Genomic DNA, 23,478 nt, shown 5'->3' on the forward strand with positions numbered 1-23,478 from the left:
TTTAAAAATCTTTTTTCTCCCTTTTTTTATAATGGGCAAAAATTTCGAATGTCTATAAAAACATCAATTTTGTTTCAATCTACTTCAAACTTGGCACAAATATAGAGGCAACTGTTACACAACACTCTGACATAAAGCTAATGCATGTATTGTATAGAAATGAAACAACACAGAATCTGTGGTAAAGTCATCTGAACGTTTAGACCTTTTTGGTTCAAACGCTGACATCATCAGACGCACATGTATATAGGCATGATTCTATTAGGACACGCCCACATATGATGACATTATCAGACAAACATGTATATAGGCATGATTCTATTAGGACACGCCCACATATGCTGACATCATCAGACCCACATGTATATAGACATGATTCTATTAGGACACGCCCACATATGCTGACATCATCATTTTCACATGTATATAGACATGATTCCATCAGGACACGCCCACATATGATGACACCAGCACACGCATAGACATGATGACATGAGCTGGATCGATGCCAAAATAAGCTACAATACATGCGAGGGGCGGGGCTTGTTGTGTCTGGCACCATTTGTTTTTGCTTTCTTTTGTCTTTTAACCCTTTCCCTGCTCCTTTTCTTTTGCTAACCCTAAGCATAAATATATGTTTGTTAAACCGTGATGATCGTCACGTAACCGTTGTACTTTAGCCCCTCCCCTCTACCCTAGCAGTGGACTTTGCGCCTACAGTTATATAATACTCTGGTCATACACACTCAATAGGCTGATGTTCTTTTCAGTCGGCGAAAATCGTCCTGCGCTTCAAACAGGAGAACAGTTCCAGCATTAATGACGTTACAATGGTTTGTCTTTTTCAAATAGTGGGTCCCCAGAATTTTAAATTGGATTATTTGTGGGTGATTTTGATTATATATGAAGCTTCTTTTATGTTTCCTTTTTTATTCTTATGCTTTTATCACTGTGTTTGGAGAGTCACTTATGAGAATCAGACTAGCTGAAGCCTTCAACCCCAGTGTAAATGCACAGACTGGACTGACCTCCGGGTCCATCTCCTGCAGCTCATACTCCAGCTGGTCCAGCTCCGCGGCGCTCAGACCTTTGAGGATGGCGTCCTCGTCAATGTCCCTGGGGTCTGACATGGCTGCTGTGGTTCAGGCGCACATACACACACACGCACTCATACACACTCGTGCACACGCCTGAACGAGTGAGCACTAAGAGAGAAGAAGGGACACACAGATGTGGAATAAATGACAAAGAGAAGAAGAAGGGACACACAGATGTGGAATAAATGACAAAGAGAAGAAGAAGGGACACACAGATGTGGAATAAATGACAAAGAGAAGAAGGGACACACAGATGTGGAATAAATGACAAAGAGAAGAAGAAGGGACACACAGATGTGGAATAAATGACAAAGAGAAGAAGAAGGGACACACAGATGTGGAATAAATGACAAAGAGAAGAAGGGACACACAGATGTGGAATAAATGACAAAGAGAAGAAGGGACACACAGATGTGGAATAAATGACAAAGAGAAGAAGGGACACAGATGTGGAATAAATGACAAAGAGAAGAAGGGACACAGATGTGGAATAAATGACAAAGAGAAGAAGGGACACACAGATGTGGAATAAATGACAAAGAGAAGAAGGGACAAACAGATGTGGAATAAATGACAGAGGGAAGAAGGGACACACAGATGTGGAATAAATGACAAAGAGAAGAAGAAGGGACACACAGATGTGGAATAAATGACAAAGAGAAGAAGGGACAAACAGATGTGGAATAAATGACAAAGAGAAGAAGAAGGGACACACAGATGTGGAATAAATGACAAAGAGAAGAAGGGACACAGATGTGGAATAAATGACAAAGAGAAGAAGGGACACAGATGTGGAATAAATGACAAAGAGAAGAAGGGACACAGATGTGGAATAAATGACAAAGAGAAGAAGGGACAAACAGATGTGGAATAAATGACAAAGAGAAGAAGGGACACACAGATGTGGAATAAATGACAAAGAGAAGAAGAAGGGACACACAGATGTGGAATAAATGACAAAGAGAAGAAGAAGGGACACACAGATGTGGAATAAATGACAAAGAGAGAAGAAGGGACACACAGATGTGGAATAAATGACAAAGAGAAGAAGAAGGGTCACACAGATGTGGAATAAATGACAGAGGGAAGAAGGGACACAGATGTGGAATAAATGACAGAGGGAAGAAGGGACACACAGATGTGGAATAAATGACAAAGAGAGAAGAAGGGACACACAGATGTGGAATAAATGACAAAGAGAGAAGAAGGGACACACAGATGTGGAATAAATGACAAAGAGAAGAAGGGACACACAGATGTGGAATAAATGACAAAGAGAGAAGAAGGGACACACAGATGTGGAATAAATGACAAAGAGAAGAAGGGACACAGATGTGGAATAAATGACAAAGAGAAGAAGAAGGGACACACAGATGTGGAATAAATGACAGAGGGAAGAAGGGACACACAGATGTGGAATAAATGACAAAGAGAGAAGAAGGGACACACAGATGTGGAATAAATGACAGAGGGAAGAAGGGACACACAGATGTGGAATAAATGACAAAGAGAGAAGAAGGGACACACAGATGTGGAATAAATGACAAAGAGAGAAGAAGGGACACACAGATGTGGAATAAATGACAAAGAGAAGAAGGGACACACAGATGTGGAATAAATGACAAAGAGAGAAGAAGGGACACACAGATGTGGAATAAATGACAGAGGGAAGAAGGGACACAGATATGGAATAAATGACAAAGAGAAGAAGAAGGGACACACAGATGTGGAATAAATGACAGAGGGAAGAAGGGACACACAGATGTGGAATAAATGACAAAGAGAGAAGAAGGGACACACAGATGTGGAATAAATGACAGAGGGAAGAAGGGACACACAGATGTGGAATAAATGACAAAGAGAGAAGAAGGGACACACAGATGTGGAATAAATGACAAAGAGAGAAGAAGGGACACACAGATGTGGAATAAATGACAAAGAGAAGAAGGGACACACAGATGTGGAATAAATGACAGAGGGAAGAAGGAACACACAGATGTGGAATAAATGACAAAGAGAGAAGAAGGGACACACAGATGTGGAATAAATGACAGAGGGAAGAAGGGACACACAGATGTGGAATAAATGACAGAGGGAAGAAGGGACACAGATGTGGAATAAATGACAAAGAGAAGAAGAAGGGACACACAGATGTGGAATAAATGACAAGGACAGTTTTTCCTGCTGGTTTGTTGTCAAACACAGTACAATAGAGGGAATGCACATCTGTCACCTCCCCCCAGGCCACGCCCCCAGGCCACGCCCCTCTCAGTCAGACTGAGCAGCAAAAACAAAGCGGCTCAACATGGCGGAGTATAGCAGTAATTCCAGCCGGACCAGGAAAACTGTGGAATATCAGATGAAATTAAAGACAACTGGACTGGACATGGATCCATCCAAACTACCAAACAACCAGTGTTCTACCAACACTGATCTGGGACAGAAATCACCTATCCTGACATTTACATGAACCTGAGTTCAACGGCGGGAAAATCCCCAATGCAAAGGCTGAAAGCATCCAACAGACCCAGAGTTGTGTCCATCCTGGTCCTGGTTCATTAGAGGATTCCAGCTGGTGAGTGCTTTCATTCAACATACTATTGTTTTGGAGGTTTTGTGTCAGTGCAGACGGAGTTTTTTTTCTGGTGATTTGGGCGGTAAAGGCCCAGCAGTAGTGCTCACAGTTCACTACTGATTTACTGGAGTTGAACCTTTAGTACTGACCCAAGTGAGTGGATGATCTACTGGTACTGTGGAGATTTAAGGAGAGTTCACATCAGATACTGGATCCAACACAGATCCAACAGCTGTGTGCTAGAGGAGCCCCTGATCTGGAAAACTAGGTTAGCCTCAGTTTAAGCTAGTTTACAAATCATGTAGAGCACAAGGTTCACAATCACACAACTGAAGACACAAACGATTCAGTTCTGAAACATAGAACTAAATGACAGATGCTAACATGAAGAGCTTTACTAAGAAGGAACGTTAGCCAAAACCAGATGGAATTTAAGGGATGAGTTTACACCAGAACACAGCATACATGACCGTTAGCTGACACAGATCCAGGTTTGGTTGTCTGGATTCCAGTTCTTTCTCTGAATTGCAGCGATCCATCTGCTTCTTCTGTCTTTGGCTTTAGGTCTCCGCTAAAACGAGAGCTCCCAGTGCTTTTAAACCTATTTGTGCGATCAATGGCACAACAGCTCTGCCCCATTTTTAGATTGTTCTACAGTTTTCACAGTATTCAAGACAAAGGCACTACTCATCTGCCTCTGTCTGACACTCAGTGGGCGGAGCCACAGTGACTTCTGCTAGAGCTGACGTCACCTGCAGACCTTCTGTACTGTTCATTCATCCATGACTGTTCTCAGATATAACTGCATCCCCATCTGCACACCTACACCCAACACCTACACCCAACACCAACAACCAACACCAACACCCAACACCTACACCCAACACCAACACCCAACACCTACACCCAACACCAACAACCAACACCTACACCCTACACCAACACCTACACCCTACACCTACACCCAACACCAACAACCAACACCTACACCCAACACCAACACCTACACCCAACACCAACAACCTACACCTACACCCAACACCAACACCTACACCCAACACCTACACCCAACACCAACACCTACACCCAACACCTACACCCTACACCAACACCTACACCCAACACCAACAACCAACACCTACACCCAACACCAACACCTACATCCAACACCTACACCCAACACCAACACCTACACCCAACACCTACACCCAACACCTACATCCAACACCTACACCCAACACCAACACCTACACCCAACACCTACACCCAACACCAACAACCAACACCTACACCCAACACCTACACCCAACACCAACACCCAACACCTACACCCAACACCAACAACCAACACCTACACCCTACACCTACACCCTACACCTACACCCAACACCAACACCTACACCCAACACCAACAACCTACACCTACACCCAACACCTACACCCAACACCTACACCCAACACCAACACCTACACCCTACACCAACACCTACACCCAACACCTACAACCAACACCTACACCCAACACCAACACCTACACCCAACACCTACACCCAACACCAACAACCAACACCTACACCTACACCCTACACCTAACACCAACACCTACACCCAACACCAACAACCAACACCTACACCCAACACCTACACCCAACACCAACAACCAACACCTACACCTACACCCAACACCAACACCTACACCAACAACTACACCAACAACTGCACCCAACAACACTGAACACCTACACCAACAAGGTCAAGGTTCCTTTATTTGTACCTGTAGGTAGATTTGTTTTGCAGTCCAGGTGATGGCCTTGGCATTACAACAACACATACATTCAACAGGCACTTGATCACTTACAGACAGGACCAAAAGTGTTCAGTGTTCCACCATTCATCTGTACAGCAGCATGGAGAAGTAAAAGAAAAAAATGGATAAGATCAAATAAATAAAAACAAAATGCAATAAAACACAATAAAACCCAGAAAAGATAAAAACATTCCAGGATAAAAACCAGGATAAGAACATAAAATTAAAAAAATTTAAAAAAAAATTGAAGTTACAATAATAATAAATAGAGCAAAGAAATGGGATAAATAACTAAATAAGTTAGTAAAGTGCAATGTCACTATTTCTTCTTGAGCTCAGTGACAGCGACAGGAACAGCTGTTTTTATAAATGCTATGTCCTGAACCTGGGACTAAGAACCTCCATCCAGAGGAAAGGAGCTGAACTTCACCTGGTAAAGGATGGGAGTCATTGTTCAGAACTGATGGAACCATCAGAACCATCCTCTGGACCTGTTTAGTGGACAGGGAGGAGGGACCAGACTGGGACTGACCAATCAGGTGACTGGACCATCTGACTGTTTGATTCAGTGAGTTTCTCTGAAACTGAGGTCTGAGCGAACCACGGCACCAGACAAAAAGATGAAACAGACTCAGTAAAGGAACCATAAAACACAGTTCAGATGGTTGGGTCCATGTGGAAGTGTTCCAGTTTTCTAAGGCAGTGGAGGCGATGGTGGCCCTGTTTTTGTTTTTCAACAACTACACCTTACACCTACACCTACACCTTACACCTACACCTACACCTACACCTTACACCTACACCTTACACCTACACCTTACACCTACACCAACCCATGACCACTCTGGTCCATCTGGTGTCCCTGCACTGTTTCAGATGCTGAAGGTGAATGTTCAGTCCACAAAGCAGTAATACCCATGAGCAAAGCAGAGTGAAACCATCACCACTGATACACACTGATACACACACACACACACACACACACACACACACACACACACACACACACACCACACAGATACACACACACACACACACACACACAGATACACACAAATACACACACGGAAACACACACACACACACACACACACACAGATACACACACACACACTCAGATCCACACACATATACACAGATACACACACAGACACACACACACACACACACACACACACACACACTCAGACACATACAGATACACACAACCAGGAGTTTTTAAAAATCATCACTTTGGAAAGCATTTTTAAAAATCTACATTTTTGCAACCTAAAGCATCAATTATGTGCAGACCAGAGGCCCACATTTAGAGAAAAACCTCAGTTTTGCAAAATATCCATGTTAGTGTTGGTTTGGCATGAGATATATGTGTGACAGATGAGTGGTCTGTCTGTCCATCTGTCTGTCTGTCTGTCCATCTGTCTGTCTGTCCATCTGTCTGACTGTCTGTCTTTCTGTCCATCTGTCTGTCCATTTGTCTGTCTGTCCATCTGTCTGTCTATCTGTCTTCTAAGTGGGCCTTGACTGGACTTTCAGAGCTTCTATTTATTGAATAAAGCACATTTGTTCCACCACCCTACTGCAGTGTTGTGTTTTGAAGTTGACTTGTATTGAACAGACAGACAGCTGACTTTAGACCTGGTCTGGTCCTGTATGAACCTAAATGCATTACCAGTATTATATGCATTACCATTTCTCAGTTAGTTGGAAAGATTTGGTAAAGTTTATTATGAAAGTTTGATCTGAGAGTTTCAGTCCTCTACAGCTCAAGCCTCTGGTTCAAATGTGCTCACTTCTGTCACCAAAAGATGGCAACAATGGCCTCAAAAACCAGTCTGCAAAACAATGGCCTCAAAAACCAGTCTGCAAAACAATGGCCTCAAAAACCAGTCTGCAAAACAATGGCCTCAAAAAAACAGTCTGAAAACAATGGCCTCAAAAAACAGTCTGCAAAACAATGGCCTCAAAAACCAGTCTGAAAACAATGGCCTCAAAAACCAGTCTGAAAACAATGGCCTCAAAAACCAGTCTGCAAAACAATGGCCTCAAAAACCAGTCTGAAAACAATGGCCTCAAAAACCAGTCTGAAAACAATGGCCTCAAAAAACAGTCTGAAAACAATGGCCTCAAAAAACAGTCTGCAAAACAATGGCCTCAAAAACCAGTCTGAAAACAATGGCCTCAAAAAACAGTCTGAAAACAATGGCCTCAAAAAACAGTCTGAAAACAATGGCCTCAAAAAACAGTCTGCAAAACAATGGCCTCAAAAACCAGTCTGAAAACAATGGCCTCAAAAAACAGTCTGAAAACAATGGCCTCAAAAAACAGTCTGCAAAACAATGGCCTCAAAAACCAGTCTGCAAAACAATGGCCTCAAAAAAACAGTCTGAAAACAATGGCCTCAAAAACCAGTCTGCAAAACAATGGCCTCAAAAACCAGTCTGAAAACAACAGGTGATGTCATACTTTTGTGCAGCCATGGGAAAGCCCTGGAGCCCTCTGACAGACTGGACCCTGTCCTGGTCCTGGTCTGACAGACTGGACCCTGTCCTGGTCCTGGTCTGACTGTATACATATCTTCCTGGAGTTGATGGCTTGCTCTCTCCAGGGCACTTCAATAATGTGATGCTGATAATAATAGATGCATTTCCAAAACCATCTCCTCAGTCCTGAGCAGAGTCTGTCTGTGTAAACAGCTGCACAGCGTCCAGATCACACACTTCTGTAACTTCACCTTAAAACACAGAGACACTGAAGGAGCATCTACTGCCAGATGCAGGTTGAAAGAGAAGAAGTGAAGAAAGTGAAAGATAGAGAGAGAGCGAGGCTTTTGTAACTCTAAACCCTGTGCTCACCACATCCAAACTAAGAATAGACCAATGGAGTGAACAGAGCAGAGCAGTAGAAAGTCTGAGCCCACATTTATCACTGATAGAAGTGGCTTTACCACAAAACCTGAGATGAGAAACACACAAAGATGAAAACAATTTAAAAAAAAAAACAAAAACCCTTGACAAAACACTCACATGTCAAAACAAAGAGGACTGAGGTCATGCATGTACTTCTGACTTCCCTCATACAAGGAAATCCCCCAGTGATAGCATATGTACACCACAGGCTGAACACAGCGGTCAGCTTTCCAGTCCAGTTTAGATGGAAACAGTTTAGGCCACAGGTGGGTCATTCTATGGAGAAAACATGTGTTTACAGGAAAATCTGCTAATATTTTATTACGCCACTTAATATGCCACTTTATGTAATATTATATATTTTAAAGCAGTATGTAATTTAATGCACTCAAATAAGTAATTAACTTATGTGTTAACTATGCATTAATCATACTTAACATATTAAGTTATTCAAGTAAATGTCATCAGTTAAACAAATTAACTGCAAAACATTCCACACAATAGATGAGTTTCAATGTTTATTAACAACAGTGATGCGTGCACACCTTGGAGGCAAAACCACCAGAACCAGCTCCAGCCGGCTCACATAAGCCTCCAGGCTAATTGGACTGAACCACATCAGGAAGGGTGTCCCATAGTTAAAGCAGACTGGCACAGATGGGGGGGCAGCAGAGGGGGCACTACACAGTTTTACTGTCCTTCATTTTGACGGACAGGGTCGTAAAAATTCCGTCATAACATATTATTTTTTTAATGGTAATGAGAAATATTTAGTAGTATTTAAAAACATGTCAGTGGTGCAGCAGCTGTAGTTGCTGCTGGTGATAAACCAACCTGATATCACAACTCACATAATTCTATACTCCACTCTGAACTGCTGTGTTCTCTGTAGACATTCTAAACTTTCCTTGTGTTTGTTCACACAGTGTCAATCCCATGCACTGAGGGTTAGGGTTCAGGTTCTGTGAAGCACAGATCTGGAAACAAACTGACATGGCATCAAATAACACATGAAAGGTAGAACATGCGTACATAGAACACACCAAACGCCATCAGAACTGCAGTATAACCTGCTTGTCCTTCATCCTTCACCATCAGTCCCTCTTTTTCTCTGTGTTTATCAGTGCCATCACATTTACTGGGCTTTAACAGAACTGAGGACACTGGGCTGTCTGCACACTTTGAACTAGCAAAGGAGCATCGAATTTAGGCTAAAGTTAGCTAAACAACGATTACCCTTAGTATTTTAATCTGTCAAAATGACGGACGGCCTTCAGAATTTTCCGTCATTTAAAAAACCTCTGTCAGTGGTGGAATATTTGTGGTTAACTGCTCCTCTGTGTGGTAGATGTCCAGTCCTTCCAGACCTGAAGTGTGCACTGCACAGACCAGCATTCTGAAGGTCCTCCTCACACCAGTTCTCCTGTCTTAATGCCTGTAACCATAACTTTCATCGATTTTTCTAGAAGGGATGTTTACCAGCAGGAATTCTGTAGCAGTTTAAATCCTTCTGTGTGTTCTCTCTGTTCTGACAAACCACGGCACAGTAAGACGACAGCATTATTCACACTGACAGTCAGTGTTTGGTACGAACTCTGCGTGTTTTCTGCCTCCAAGGTGCGCGAGCAGCATACGTCCTACGTCATCATGAAACTGATCTATAAAACTGTCTAGATAAACGACTTGAATTATATTTGTATGAAACTTACAAAAGCAAACATTTGACACCTAAAACAGGGTATTGACATGCACTTACTCCATCAGTGGATGATGGTTAACCCTTTAGTTGTAATTAATAATACTGATACCACAAGGAAGAACCCAAAATAAACTAAAAATGAAACACAGAATGTCAGGTAAAATGCAGAATTTAAATGTTTGTGGACATGATGAGATGTCAGCCTGTTAAAAGTGAGAATGGGCTCCTCTGTTCTTCATTTGGATCTGCTAATAGATGATCCCATAAAAATGTATGGGACCAAAACAGGCACCATTAAATGACTCTAGAAGAGGAATTAAAGAAGTAGACCTGAAAACTGTGTTGGTTGACCTACATTTGACATAAACTGTGTAAATGATGTATTTTGTTAGATTAAACATGTCACATACCCTTTTGATTAGTTTATTATTAGTCATACATTAAAAGTTAAGGCAAATTGTCTGTATTGAATGTGACTTGTAGTCTGTGATAATCCTAAAAAGTGGATGTTAACTGAGGCCTAGTCCAAACCAGCCTGATGTGGTTTTCCTCCAGCCAAGCCTTTGAGCCCTGCTTATTGTTCACTTAAATACATGGCTGTTTGATGACACTTGAGCTATGACCTTGGCTCCGACAACTGTGTAACAACTAATAGTGTGCCAATTAAAGACACGGGCAATGCAACAACTAACAGTGTGCCAATTAAAGACACGGGCAATGCAACAACTAACAGTGTGCCAATTAAAGACACGGGCAGTGTAATAAACTAACAGTGTGCCAATTAAAGACACGGGCAATGCAACAACTAACAGTGTGCCAATTAAAGACACGGGCAATATAATAAACTAACAGTGTGCCAATTAAAGACACTGGCAATGTAACAACTAACTGTGCCAATTAAAGACACTGGCAATGTAATAAACTAACAGTGTGCCAATTAAAGACACTGGCAATGTAACAACTAACTGTGCCAATTAAAGACACAGGCAATGTAACAACTAACAGTGTGCCAATTAAAGACACAGGCAATGTAACAACTAACAGTGGGCCAATTAAAGACACGGGCAATATAATAAACTAACAGTGTGCCAATTAAAGACACTGACAATGTAACAACTAACAGTGTGCCAATTAAAGACACGGGCAATATAATAAACTAACAGTGTGCCAATTAAAGACACTGGCAATGTAACAACTAACAGTGTGCCAATTAAAGACACGGGCAATATAATAAACTAACAGTGTGCCAATTAAAGACACTGGCAGTGTAATAAACTAACAGTGTGCCAATTAAAGACACGGGCAATGCAACAACTAACAGTGTGCCAATTAAAGACACGGGCAATGCAACAACTAACAGTGTGCCAATTAAAGACACGGGCAGTGTAATAAACTAACAGTGTGCCAATTAAAGACACGGGCAATGTAATAAACTAACAGTGTGCCAATTAAAGACACTGGCAATGTAACAACTAACTGTGCCAATTAAAGACACTGGCAATGTAATAAACTAACAGTGTGCCAATTAAAGACACTGGCAATGTAACAACTAACTGTGCCAATTAAAGACACTGGCAATGTAATAAACTAACAGTGTGCCAATTAAAGACACTGGCAATGTAACAACTAACTGTGCCAATTAAAGACACTGGCAATGTAATAAACTAACAGTGTGCCAATTAAAGACACTGGCAATGTAACAACTAACTGTGCCAATTAAAGACACTGGCAATGTAATAAACTAACAGTGTGCCAATTAAAGACACAGGCAATGTAACAACTAACAGTGGGCCAATTAAAGACACGGGCAATATAATAAACTAACAGTGTGCCAATTAAAGACACTGGCAATGTAACAACTAACAGTGTGCCAATTAAAGACACGGGCAATATAATAAACTAACAGTGTGCCAATTAAAGACACTGGCAATGTAACAACTAACAGTGTGCCAATTAAAGACACTGGCAGTGTAATAAACTAACAGTGTGCCAATTAAAGACACGGGCAGTGTAATAAACTAACAGTGTGCCAATTAAAGACACTGGCAATGCAACAACTAACAGTGTGCCAATTAAAGACACGGGCAATATAATAAACTAACAGTGTGCCAATTAAAGACACTGGCAATGCAACAACTAACAGTGTGCCAATTAAAGACACGGGCAATATAATAAACTAACAGTGTGCCAATTAAAGACACTGGCAATGCAACAACTAACAGTGTGCCAATTAAAGACACGGGCAGTGTAATAAACTAACAGTGTGCCAATTAAAGACACTGGCAATGCAACAACTAACAGTGTGCCAATTAAAGACACGGGCAATATAATACACTAATAGTGTGCCAATTAAAGACACTGGCAATGTAATAAACTAACAGTGTGCCAATTAAAGACACGGGCAATGTAACAACTAACAGTGTGCCAATTAAAGACACGGGCAGTGTAATAAACTAACAGTGTGCCAATTAAAGACACTGACAATGTAACAACTAACAGTGTGCCAATTAAAGACATGGGCAGTGTAATAAACTAACAGTGTGCCAATTAAAGACACTGGCAGTGTAATAAACTAACAGTGTGCCAATTAAAGACACTGGCAATGTAATAAACTAACAGTGTGCCAATTAAAGACACGGGCAATATAATAAACTAACAGTGTGCCAATTAAAGACACTGACAATGTAACAACTAACAGTGTGCCAATTAAAGACACGGGCAATATAATAAACTAACAGTGTGCCAATTAAAGACACTGACAATGTAACAACTAACAGTGTGCCAATTAAAGACACGGGCAATATAATAAACTAACAGTGTGCCAATTAAAGACACTGACAATGTAACAACTAACTGTGCCAATTAAAGACACGGGCAATATAATAAACTAACAGTGTGCCAATTAAAGACACGAGCAGTGTAATAAACTAACAGTGTGCCAATTAAAGACACTGGCAATGTAATAAACTAACAGTGTGCCAATTAAAGACACTGGCAATGCAACAACTAACAGTGTGCCAATTAAAGACACGGGCAATATAATAAACTAACAGTGTGCCAATTAAAGACACTGACAATGTAACAACTAACAGTGTGCCAATTAAAGACACGGGCAATATAATAAACTAACAGTGTGCCAATTAAAGACACTGGCAATGCAACAACTAACAGTGTGCCAATTAAAGACACGGGCAGTGTAATAAACTAACAGTGTGCCAATTAAAGACACGGGCAATGCAACAACTAACAGTGTGCCAATTAAAGACACGGGCAGTGTAATAAACTAACAGTGTGCCAATTAAAGACACGGGCAATGTAATAAACTAACAGTGTGCCAATTAAAGACACTGGCAATGTAACAACTAACTGTGCCAATTAAAGACACTGGCAATGTAATAAACTAACAGTGTGCCAATTAAAGACACTGGCAATGTAACAACTAACTGTGCCAATTAAAGACACTAGCAATGTAATAAACTAACAGTGTGCCAATTAAAGACACTGGCAATGTAACAACTAACTGTGCCAATTAAAGACACTGGCAATGTAATAAACTAACAGTGTGCCAATTAAAGACACTGGCAATGTAACAACTAACTGTGCCAATTAAAGACACTGGCAATGTAATAAACTAACAGTGTGCCAATTAAAGACACTGGCAATGTAACAACTAACTGTGCCAATTAAAGACACTGGCAATGTAATAAACTAACAGTGTGCCAATTAAAGACACAGGCAATGTAACAACTAACAGTGTGCCAATTAAAGACACGGGCAATATAATAAACTAGCAGTGTGCCAATTAAAGACACTGGCAGTGTAATAAACTAACAGTGTGCCAATTAAAGACACGGGCAGTGTAATAAACTAACAGTGTGCCAATTAAAGACACTGACAATGTAACAACTAACAGTGTGCCAATTAAAGACACGGGCAATATAATAAACTAACAGTGTGCCAATTAAAGACACTGACAATGTAACAACTAACAGTGTGCCAATTAAAGACACGGGCAATATAATAAACTAACAGTGTGCCAATTAAAGACACTGGCAATGTAACAACTAACAGTGTGCCAATTAAAGACACGGGCAATGTAATAAACTAACAGTGTGCCAATTAAAGACACGGGCAATGTAATAAACTATCAGTGTGCCAATTAAAGACACGGGCAATGTAAAAACTAACAGTGTGCCAATTAAAGACACGGGCAATGTAATAAACTAACAGTGTGCCAATTAAAGACACGGGCAATGTAACAACTAACAGTGTGCCAATTAAAGACACGGGCAATGTAATAAACTAACAGTGTGCCAATTAAAGACATGGGCAATGTAACAACTAACAGTGTGCCAATTAAAGACACGGGCAATGTAATAAACTATCAGTGTGCCAATTAAAGACACGGGCAATGTAAAAACTAACAGTGTGCCAATTAAAGACACTGGCAATGTAACAACTAACTGTGCCAATTAAAGACACGGGCAATGTAATAAACTAACAGTGTGCCAATTAAAGACACTGGCAATGTAACAACTAACAGTTTGCCAATTAAAGACACTGGCAATGTAACAACTAACAGTGTGCCAATTAAAGACACGGGCAATGTAACAACTAACAGTGTGCCAATTAAAGACACGGGCAATGTAATAAACTAACAGTGTGCCAATTAAAGACACGGGCAATGTAATAAACTAGCAGTGTGCCAATTAAAGACACTGGCAATGTAACAACTAACAGTGTGCCAATTAAAGACACGGGCAATGTAATAAATGTTGGGTTAGAAAAAGGGACAGGGACTTGGCTGGTTCCTAGAATCTAATATTTACCTCTCTAATACTATATAGACCATCACAAACCAACCAGAGAGGAACAGTTTATTTCTTTTAGTTCTTTAGGGAATAACGGTTCGTTTTCAGCTTAAAGACATAGTACATTAAATCACTAGTCACCCAAAGTGAATGACGGGCCTGGTTTCATCTGTTTGGATATTTAACTGTACATGCTGGAAGCTCCTGGAAGCTTCTCAATCTGTTGGAAACACACTGAAGCTTTGTGAATGTGCATCTGTCCTCAGTAATCCAACAGGTGTTCAGTATGAACCTAAACAAAGGGGGGGGGGTCAAGCATTCTGAGATGGGGGGGCTGTCATAGGCCTGTGTGTGCAGGCAGTCTGGGGTGGGGGGGGTTCATAGGCCTGTGTGTGCAGGCAGTCTGGGCTGGGGGGTTTCATGGACCTGTGTGTGCAGGCAGTCTGGGGTGGGGGGGGTTCATAGGCCTGTGTGTGCGGGCAGTCTGGGCTGGGGGGTTTCATGGACCTGTGTGTGCAGGCAGTCTGGGGTGGGGGGTGGGGGTTCATAGGCCTGTGTGTGCAGGCAGTCTGGGCTGGGGGGAGTTTCATGGACCTGTGTGTGCAGGCAGTCTGGGGTGGGGGGTTTCATGGACCTGTGTGTGCAGGCAGTCTGGGGTGAGGGGGGTTCATAGGCCTGTGTGTGCAGGCAGTCTGGGCTGGGGGGTGTCATGGGCCTGTGTGTGCAGGCAGTCTGGGGTGGGGGGGGTTCATAGGCCTGTGTGTGCAGGCAGTCTGGGCTGGGGGGTTTCATGGACCTGTGTGTGCAGGCAGTCTGGGGGGGGGGGGGTTCATAGGCCTGTGTGTGCAGGCAGTCTGGGCTGGGGGGTTTCATGGACCTGTGTGTGCAGGCAGTCTGGGGTGGGGGGGGGGGGTTCATAGGCCTGTGTGTGCAGGCAGTCTGGGGTGGGGGGTTTCATGGACCTGTGTGTGCAGGCAGTCTGGGGTGGGGGGGGGGTTCATAGGCCTGTGTGTGCAGGCAGTCTGGGATGGCGGGGCTGTCATAGGCCTGTGTGTGCAGGCAGTCTGGGGTGGGGGGTTTCATGGACCTGTGTGTGCAGGCAGTCTGGGGTGGGGGGTTTCATGGACCTGTGTGTGCAGGCAGTCTGGGGTGGGGGGGGTTCATAGGCCTGTGTGTGCAGGCAGTCTGGGCTGGGGGGTTTCATGGACCTGTGTGTGCAGGCAGTCTGGGGTGGGGGGTGGGGGTTCATAGGCCTGTGTGTGCAGGCAGTCTGGGGTGGGGGGTTTCATGGACCTGTGTGTGCAGGCAGTCTGGGGTGGGGGGTTTCATGGACCTGTGTGTGCAGGCAGTCTGGGGTGGGGGGGGGGGTTCATAGGCCTGTGTGTGCAGGCAGTCTGGGGTGGGGGGTTTCATGGACCTGTGTGTGCAGGCAGTCTGGGGTGGGGGGGCTGTCATGGTCTTTCAGCTGTCCTGTGCATGTGCAGCTGCTGTCTTTCCAGACCCCTGACATGCCTGCAGCCTGGTCTTACATGTATATCTAAAGTGTATTAGCCATGACTGATGACAGCTGCTCTGTAATGTCTTTAATAGGATTTAACGTGGTTCAAAATGAAACTGAAAGTGTTGCAAACAGGCTGTAAAAAGTTAAAAACATATAGTAAAGAATCAAATACTTACTATGTCAATCAGACGGGGGTTCACCATTCAATCCATGGTACAAAATATTACAATATATGTCCCCAACATTCCATTACTATTTATGTCTTTTTGAAGTTCTTTTCTGTATTCTATATGGAACACAAAGTTTGTCATTGTAATTTTTATTACTGTCCTGCAATTTATTATTTGACTGTGATGTTCTTCTCCATAATGAAAGCATATTTTGCATATTTTATTTCTCATCCTGGGCCTTTTTGCTAAGAATGGTCAGAGCAGCACATTTTATTCCACTTGGAACAAATTAACTTTGATTGAAAATAAAAAATCAGAGATTTGTCATGATTTTTAGTTCACTTAAAGGCCCATATAGAAGATTCTTGAGTTCTTGAGTTAAGCTGCTGACTCTGTTGTAGTGGGTGTAAATCATTTGCTGACATTAGCTACTCTATAACTGTCATTCTATTCCCTCTAACCAGTAGGCCTGGAACTATCGCAGTTGCCTATATCTTTGATATCAGACACAATATAGCGATTTCTTTAGAGTAGGTTCAGGTCCAGCTTCTTATAAACATCTTTACCCATGTTGGTGACATCTACAGGCTCTTTCTTCTGCTGGCCTACGTTACTGCAGCAGGACCCAAGTCTGGCTGAAATACAGTTTAAACGACATTAGTTCAGTGAAGTCAACTTGGAGTGAACTTGTAGCACCATCTCCATAATGACTAGCTTGAAAATGTGGGTAATGACTGTTAACAAACAACCAGCGGGACCCCCTGCCCGGGGAGACAGGTGGCTCCTGGGCTCATGGGGCTCGGGGACCAGCCCCTCACCTGCCTCTGGGTGGCCGGCCCCCGGCGGGGGGGGGGGGGGGGGGGGGGGGGCGGCTGGCGTCCCTGGCCTCCAGGGGCCTGTGCTCGGCTGCTGTGGGGCCTCTGGTGGGGGCCTCCCTCAACCATCTTCGGGGAGGGCACACTGTTGCCTCTTGGTGTGTGTGTGTGGGGGGGGGGCTGGATCCCCCCTCTCTGTGGCGTCTGCTGGATGGCCGGGTCTAGGGGCCCTCTGGGTCGGTCCCTGATCCTTGGAGGGGGGGCGGTTGCGGTTGCATGTGTGTGTTCTTCACCTCAGTCTGTTTGCCTGGTTCACTCTGTCACAGCAGATGAATGTGAACAACTGATGTGTGGATTTGTTTCTGGTGTTATTTGTTATAGGTATTATTTATGCAAACGTGGTATACGACATTTTGTTCATGCTTTCTTATATTCTTCATTTCATAGGTCTTATGTATCTCATTGTTGTGTTTTTTTTTTTTTTTTTGTAGTTTTGTTTGTTTTGTTTTCTTCTCTCTCTTCTGCCCAGTTTACTCAGTTCTGGTTGTAGTTATTGTTTCCATTAGAATTGTCTCCATGGTTGTTGCTGTTTGTATTGTTGATACTTTCTTGTGAGGGTCTTCTCCACCTTCTTCTCTCTTGTTCTCTCCCCTTCTTCTACCCCCCCACCCCCACTCCCACCCCCCATGTCAGGTCCGGCAGCGAAATGTGGTTCAACAAAACTCATAATAAACACAGTAGAATATCAAAGGGCGCTTCATATACTTTATGAAGTTAACCTTTGCAAAGCAAATTTGTTCAGCACCAAAAGGAACCAGACTACCATTCTGCTGTTAGGACGCTGGACAAGACAAGTAGAAAAAAACAAACAAAAAAAAAAGTAGTGTGAGATACTCCCTGGTAAAATGTCCAAATAAAAGAGGATACACAAGCAAAGGTGTCAGAAAAATGGGCAATGATGACTGGGAGTACAGCTGGTGTGGGCTGCTGCCTTATTGGTACAGACAGCTGAGCCCAGAAAAGAAAAAGAAAAAGAAAAAAAAACAAAAAAAAAAACAAAAAAACAAAAAAAACAACCAGCTTCTGAAACAACAGCTCATTTACTGTTTCTGAATGGCTTTGGTCTCCTATGAGGTGTGACAAACCCACTCTCTTCAGTCATTTAACAATGATGTGAAAACACAGGGCCATTTTCTGGCTGATAGTATAAAAGGCTACATCATCACAAACTAATAATAATGATCTGGTATAAGTGATGCATGTTCTCAGCTAGTCTCTAATAAGACCTACAGAAGGAGCCCTAAATGCACCACCGGCCCCCAGCTCGTGTTGAGCTCCTACACGTGTCCCTGCAGATTAAGGCGACGTTTAGATGGCAACCAACTAAAGTGATGTTGCATTCTTACATTTAATTCCACGTTTTGGGGGGGAAATCTGCATGCAGACAAACACGCAAAAGTGTCTGAAATGTCCTATTTATCAATATATTATACACACCAGGTGGCAACAGCACCCCCCAGGCCAAGCGCCTTAGGGTTAGGGTTAGGGTGAACCCTTCTACTGCTCTTCCTGTTCTCTCCTAGGGCAACGCACAATCACAAAACAGGAAACGGAACACTACTCTCTATAAAGGTTTGTGACAATTGCTGAAACAATTCTTAGATGTAAATTAGAGCGGCTAGTTCAACTTGCAGGTCCGTCACAGGGAAATAATCCCACATGCTGTTGTTTTCCTGTACGGGAATGTGCCTGTGATGGAAACTCTACAGGAGGAGAAAACACAGTTTTGTGTTTTCAACCTTTTAGATGGTGATGCCAGAGTGGAGCGTTTTTAAGATTTCCACTCTGGAAGGTGGTTTCACTTTTTTGCATTTTCAACCCCCAAAAACGCTGTTGCCATCTACACAAAAGGTACATCTGATCAAATATTTTGTCGTGTTCATCCCAGAGCGCTGTGGTGTAAACTAGGCCTAAGTCTGTAGGAATACTGTTAATCTGCTCTATGGAGTGTCAGTTCATTAAAACCAATGGAATATCTGTCTGTCATCTCCATTTTTCAGCAGAAATTGAGAGCGTGACTCTTCTGAGGAAAGGATTCAGTTTGTAGGCTAATTCCAAATGAAACCATGATCCACTGAATGTAATCTTTCATCATTTCTTATCCATCGAATCTCAACAAATAAATCCTCGGTTAAATCAAACTGTGGGACCCTACAGGGCCCAACAACAGGAGGGAGTTACAGTGTGTTTTATTTAAGTCAAGGACCATTAGACGGGTTTCAGTTTCAATGTGACAAAGGTTATGCACTCATAAATGCCTGATAGTGATTTACAGTCTGCTTCTGTGCCAGGAGGTTTGCTTCGATTGGAGCAGAAAATAAACTCTGAAGTCATTTCTCTCAGCTTTGCCTTCATTTCTTTGCCTTTTAGTTCTCTGTGGATGCAGCAGTGAATGGACTTGTTTTCTTTTTCTAATGTCCAGCAGCAGGTCACTGTTCTTCTAGCAGCTCAGCAGATTTGTCACCATCCTTGGGGTCAACTCCTCTACTTCTTACCGCCCAAGTGTAACATTCCACATCAGCCTTCAGCTTAATTTTAGCTTCACAAGTCAGCTACTCCCAGCCGTGTCGATCCTCCTGGACTTGGGTTGCTACTTCACATCACACTGGGAGGAGTGAACAGCCAGACCAGTAACACATGTTTCTCTCATCAAGAGCAAGATTGTCTTCCACTGTAACGACCAAAATCAGTCCAGTAGCACAGAACATAACCTGCACCACCAGGTCACAAACAGCCCACTTTAGGTTTGGAACACCAGAAGTATAAGGTCTACTTTAGGTTTGGAACACCAGAAGTATAAGGTCTACTTTAGGTTTGGAACACCAGAAGTATAAGGTCTACTTTAGGTTTGGAACACCAGAAGTATAAGGTCTACTTTAGGTTTGGAACACCAGAAGTTTAAGGCCCAAATGCAGGAAGAAGACTTCATTAGATCCACACTTTTCCCCACCAACAATTGGAACTGAAGAAGTCTCTTGGCTGAGAGACAAAACATTTTCAAAAGAGCAAAACTAGTCCAGTTGAACCTAGAAAACCTCCAAGAAGGATGACCTGAGCAAATGAGAACTTTCTGTGTTTAGCATGTGGCTGAAATACAATCTACTGGACTGCAGCTCTGGCTCAAATACCCTTAACCTTAGCCTGAGGGTTAGGCTTTCATACAAACTGGATATTAAAGTCTGAAACTCCCTACAGTTAGAAGGGTGGCCTCAGATCTCCTCCCTGGTGTCACAGTCCACAGCCCCCTGACACATCTCCTAATCCCTTCGGATGAATTAAGTCCCCAGCATGGACAGCTATTGGACAGCTTAACTCTTCCACATTCCGCTCTGATAGCTCCATCTGAGTGACAGCAGCGCAGTTTTCCCGCTGTCTCTATGCAGTAGAAACAGCCTTTGAAAAAAACTCTGTTAAGTTGAAATTAATTTCAGTCATTAAATTTGAAATTCAGTCAAGTATCACATTAAGAACACATTAGACTACCAGGAGATCACACTGCATGAATTCTACACAGATCCAGAGTTCTGTAACATTTACAGTTCAGTCATGTCTACACTAATGTCTGCAACTTTAAAGACACTCCTGAATCCTGGGTAACCCCCTCATGCCAGCAGGACCCCCCCCCCCCCCAAAAAAAAAAAAAAAAAAAAAAAAAAAAAAACAGAACAAAACAAAACACCGAGACATAGACAGAGAGCAGCAGAGGGGAAGGAAAGGAAGGAAAAGCAAGAGAAGGGAGAGAAGGGAAAGGAAGCAGGCAGCCACCTACCTTCACAGAAGCACAGAGCTGAAGCCCTTTGGTTCAACAAGAAGGCACAGGCTGAACATCAAGCCCTGCCCTCACCCCACCCCACCCCCCTCCCTCTCTCTCCCTCTCTCTCTCTCTTCAGGGTTGCTGTGCTGAGACAGGCATACAAGGAGCACTTTGAGAAGTCAGCATTTTTTTTTTTTTTTTTGGTTATTATTTTGGTGTGAGTTGAAGTCAGAGGGGAGGGGATGAAAGACAGACAGATAGAAAGAAATAGAGGGGGGGAGAGAGAAAGAGAGAGAGAGAGAGAGAGAGAGAGAGAGAAGGGGGGTAGTGTGGTGTGGACTCATCAGTCACACCACACATGGGCTCAGTGCTGACATCTGGTGGTTTTATGCCACAAGTACAGTGACTGTGCAAAAAAAGAAAAAGAAAAGAACACATCCTACCCAAGAGCTGTTGCCCCGTCTTCAGGACCATTCCTTGGTAGTTAGTTCCTTCCAAATCACTTCCTCTGTGCACCAGAACACCAGAGCAGAGTCCTTCTTCTGGATCAGTTCCCCCTTGAGTGAAACACTAGAACAAGATGAGAAAAGGTCCCACAAACCACTAACACAGACACATATGACAATAGAATTTAGTAGAAAACTAAACACAAAAATATTTGTGAAGCAGAATTTGTTTGAACTGTTGCAACATTAAACTTAATTTAAATTTATTCCAAAACTAAATAGTTTTTAGATCAAAATCATTTCACTTTTCAATCACTCTTCACAAATGACTCTTCATTAATTCAGTTAATTCAGGCCTATTTCTCTATTAATCATATAAATCATTCTTTACATGTATTAGGCCACTCTTTGTCAAGATTTCATCTGCTCTGTGCTGTATTTTCTCTATACTTCTACCCTTTTCATAAATTTATTTTCCGGAACCACCTTTGACTGTGAAGTGCTTTCTATAATGTTAATAATCTAACTTCATCTTGCTTAATAACGTCACCTGATAATTATATTTAAGTGCATTTTGCACTGGTGAAGCACTTGGCTCTTTATTCTTTGCTGAGGATCTATGTGTGTGTCATGTCGGCTTCCAGACTGTGTCTGGAATGTGTCTGTCTTGTCTGTGTTGTCTGTCATTTCCTGTTTTATTTTGTTCAGTTTCCCTCATGTGTCTTGTCTGGTGTCTTTACTTCCCCTCCTTGATTGTTTCACCTGTGTCTGATTATGTGTCTCCACCCTGATGTGTTCCACCTGTGTCTAATTGTCTTCCCTCCCTCTTGTGTATTTAAACCCTGTGTCTTCCCCTCTGTCTTCCCCAGTTTGTTTGCTACACTCGTGTGTTTACTCACCAGCGTTTTTGGCTCCTGTCATTAGTGATGGCCAAATGAAGCTTCCTGAAGCAATGAGGCTTTCCAACACATTGTGTTGCTCAAAGGTTCATTACTCGAAGCTTCATTTAGTGCTCACTAGTGACATCTGCTGGTAGAGTTAAACTGTGACAGCGAAATTATTCAAATAGAGTGAAAAACTAACAAACTATTGCTGTATATACAATGTTTTCATAATAAAGATATTTGTTGAACCCACATACAATAACAAGAAAGTCTACTTTACATACTTTGTAATACTGCTATGTCTTCAGCCCATTTTATTCCTAATAATGAATTGCACCCAAAGTGACCCTGCTATCAGTGTGATTATCATTGTTAGTTGTGCTTTTCTTTGTCATGGACCCATTATTTATTCAAAGTATTTGGTGTTATTGTGTGTTAGGAGTGCAATGCTTGTGTAGGGACACAGTGCAGTATATGTGTTTTTCTGGGGGGGGTTAATAATTTTTATTTAAAAACAGGACTTTTTACACAGTTTCTGGTTTGAGGCGGTTCCTCCTTTTGCTGATAACCTCTCCAGCCTTAGAGAACACCCTCTCACAAGGCACTGATGATGCTAGTGAGCACAGGAACCTTAGTGCCAGGTGGTATAAATGAGGATACACATGTTTTTGTGTATGCCAATACTCCAGTGGATCCTCATTTCTTCTCAAGTTATTTTCAGCCAGGTACCGCTCCACTTCTACAGTGGCATCTGCTGTGGCATTTGAGCTTCGTCTTTTCTGATCCACTGTGGCATCCAGCAGAGACCACAGTTCACCTAAAAATAGTTAAATCACTGGTTAGAAATAATCATATAGAACACTTATGGGCAACAAACAGCAGTAGTAATATGTCAACAGCAATAGCAATTTGCACAGAATGAAAACCTACCAGAGCTGCTGGTACCTTCA

General features: G+C 42.5%; 1 protein-coding gene across 2 annotated transcripts in view; it reads right to left on the reverse strand.

Annotated features, from left to right (window-relative positions):
• LOC115436121 (tropomodulin-4-like) overlaps positions 1-21,303 on the reverse strand; it is a 63,376-nt gene extending 42,073 nt beyond the window's left edge. Inside the window, exons 1-2 of one of the 2 annotated variants that reach the window (XM_030158862.1) lie at positions 21,214-21,303; positions 1,029-1,205 (exon numbers count right to left, since the gene is read on the reverse strand). In XM_030158862.1, the coding sequence (XP_030014722.1) occupies positions 1,029-1,130 (102 nt within the window). In that variant the 5' untranslated portion in view covers positions 1,131-1,205; positions 21,214-21,303. The remainder of the gene's footprint in view (positions 1-1,028; positions 1,206-21,213) is intronic. The other variant, XM_030158863.1, reaches the window with a different exon arrangement.
• Positions 21,304-23,478: the final 2,175 nt, after the last annotated feature.

Source organism: Sphaeramia orbicularis, chromosome 16, assembly GCF_902148855.1.
Source record: "Sphaeramia orbicularis chromosome 16, fSphaOr1.1, whole genome shotgun sequence".
Classification (NCBI taxonomy): Eukaryota; Metazoa; Chordata; class Actinopteri; order Kurtiformes; family Apogonidae; genus Sphaeramia; species Sphaeramia orbicularis.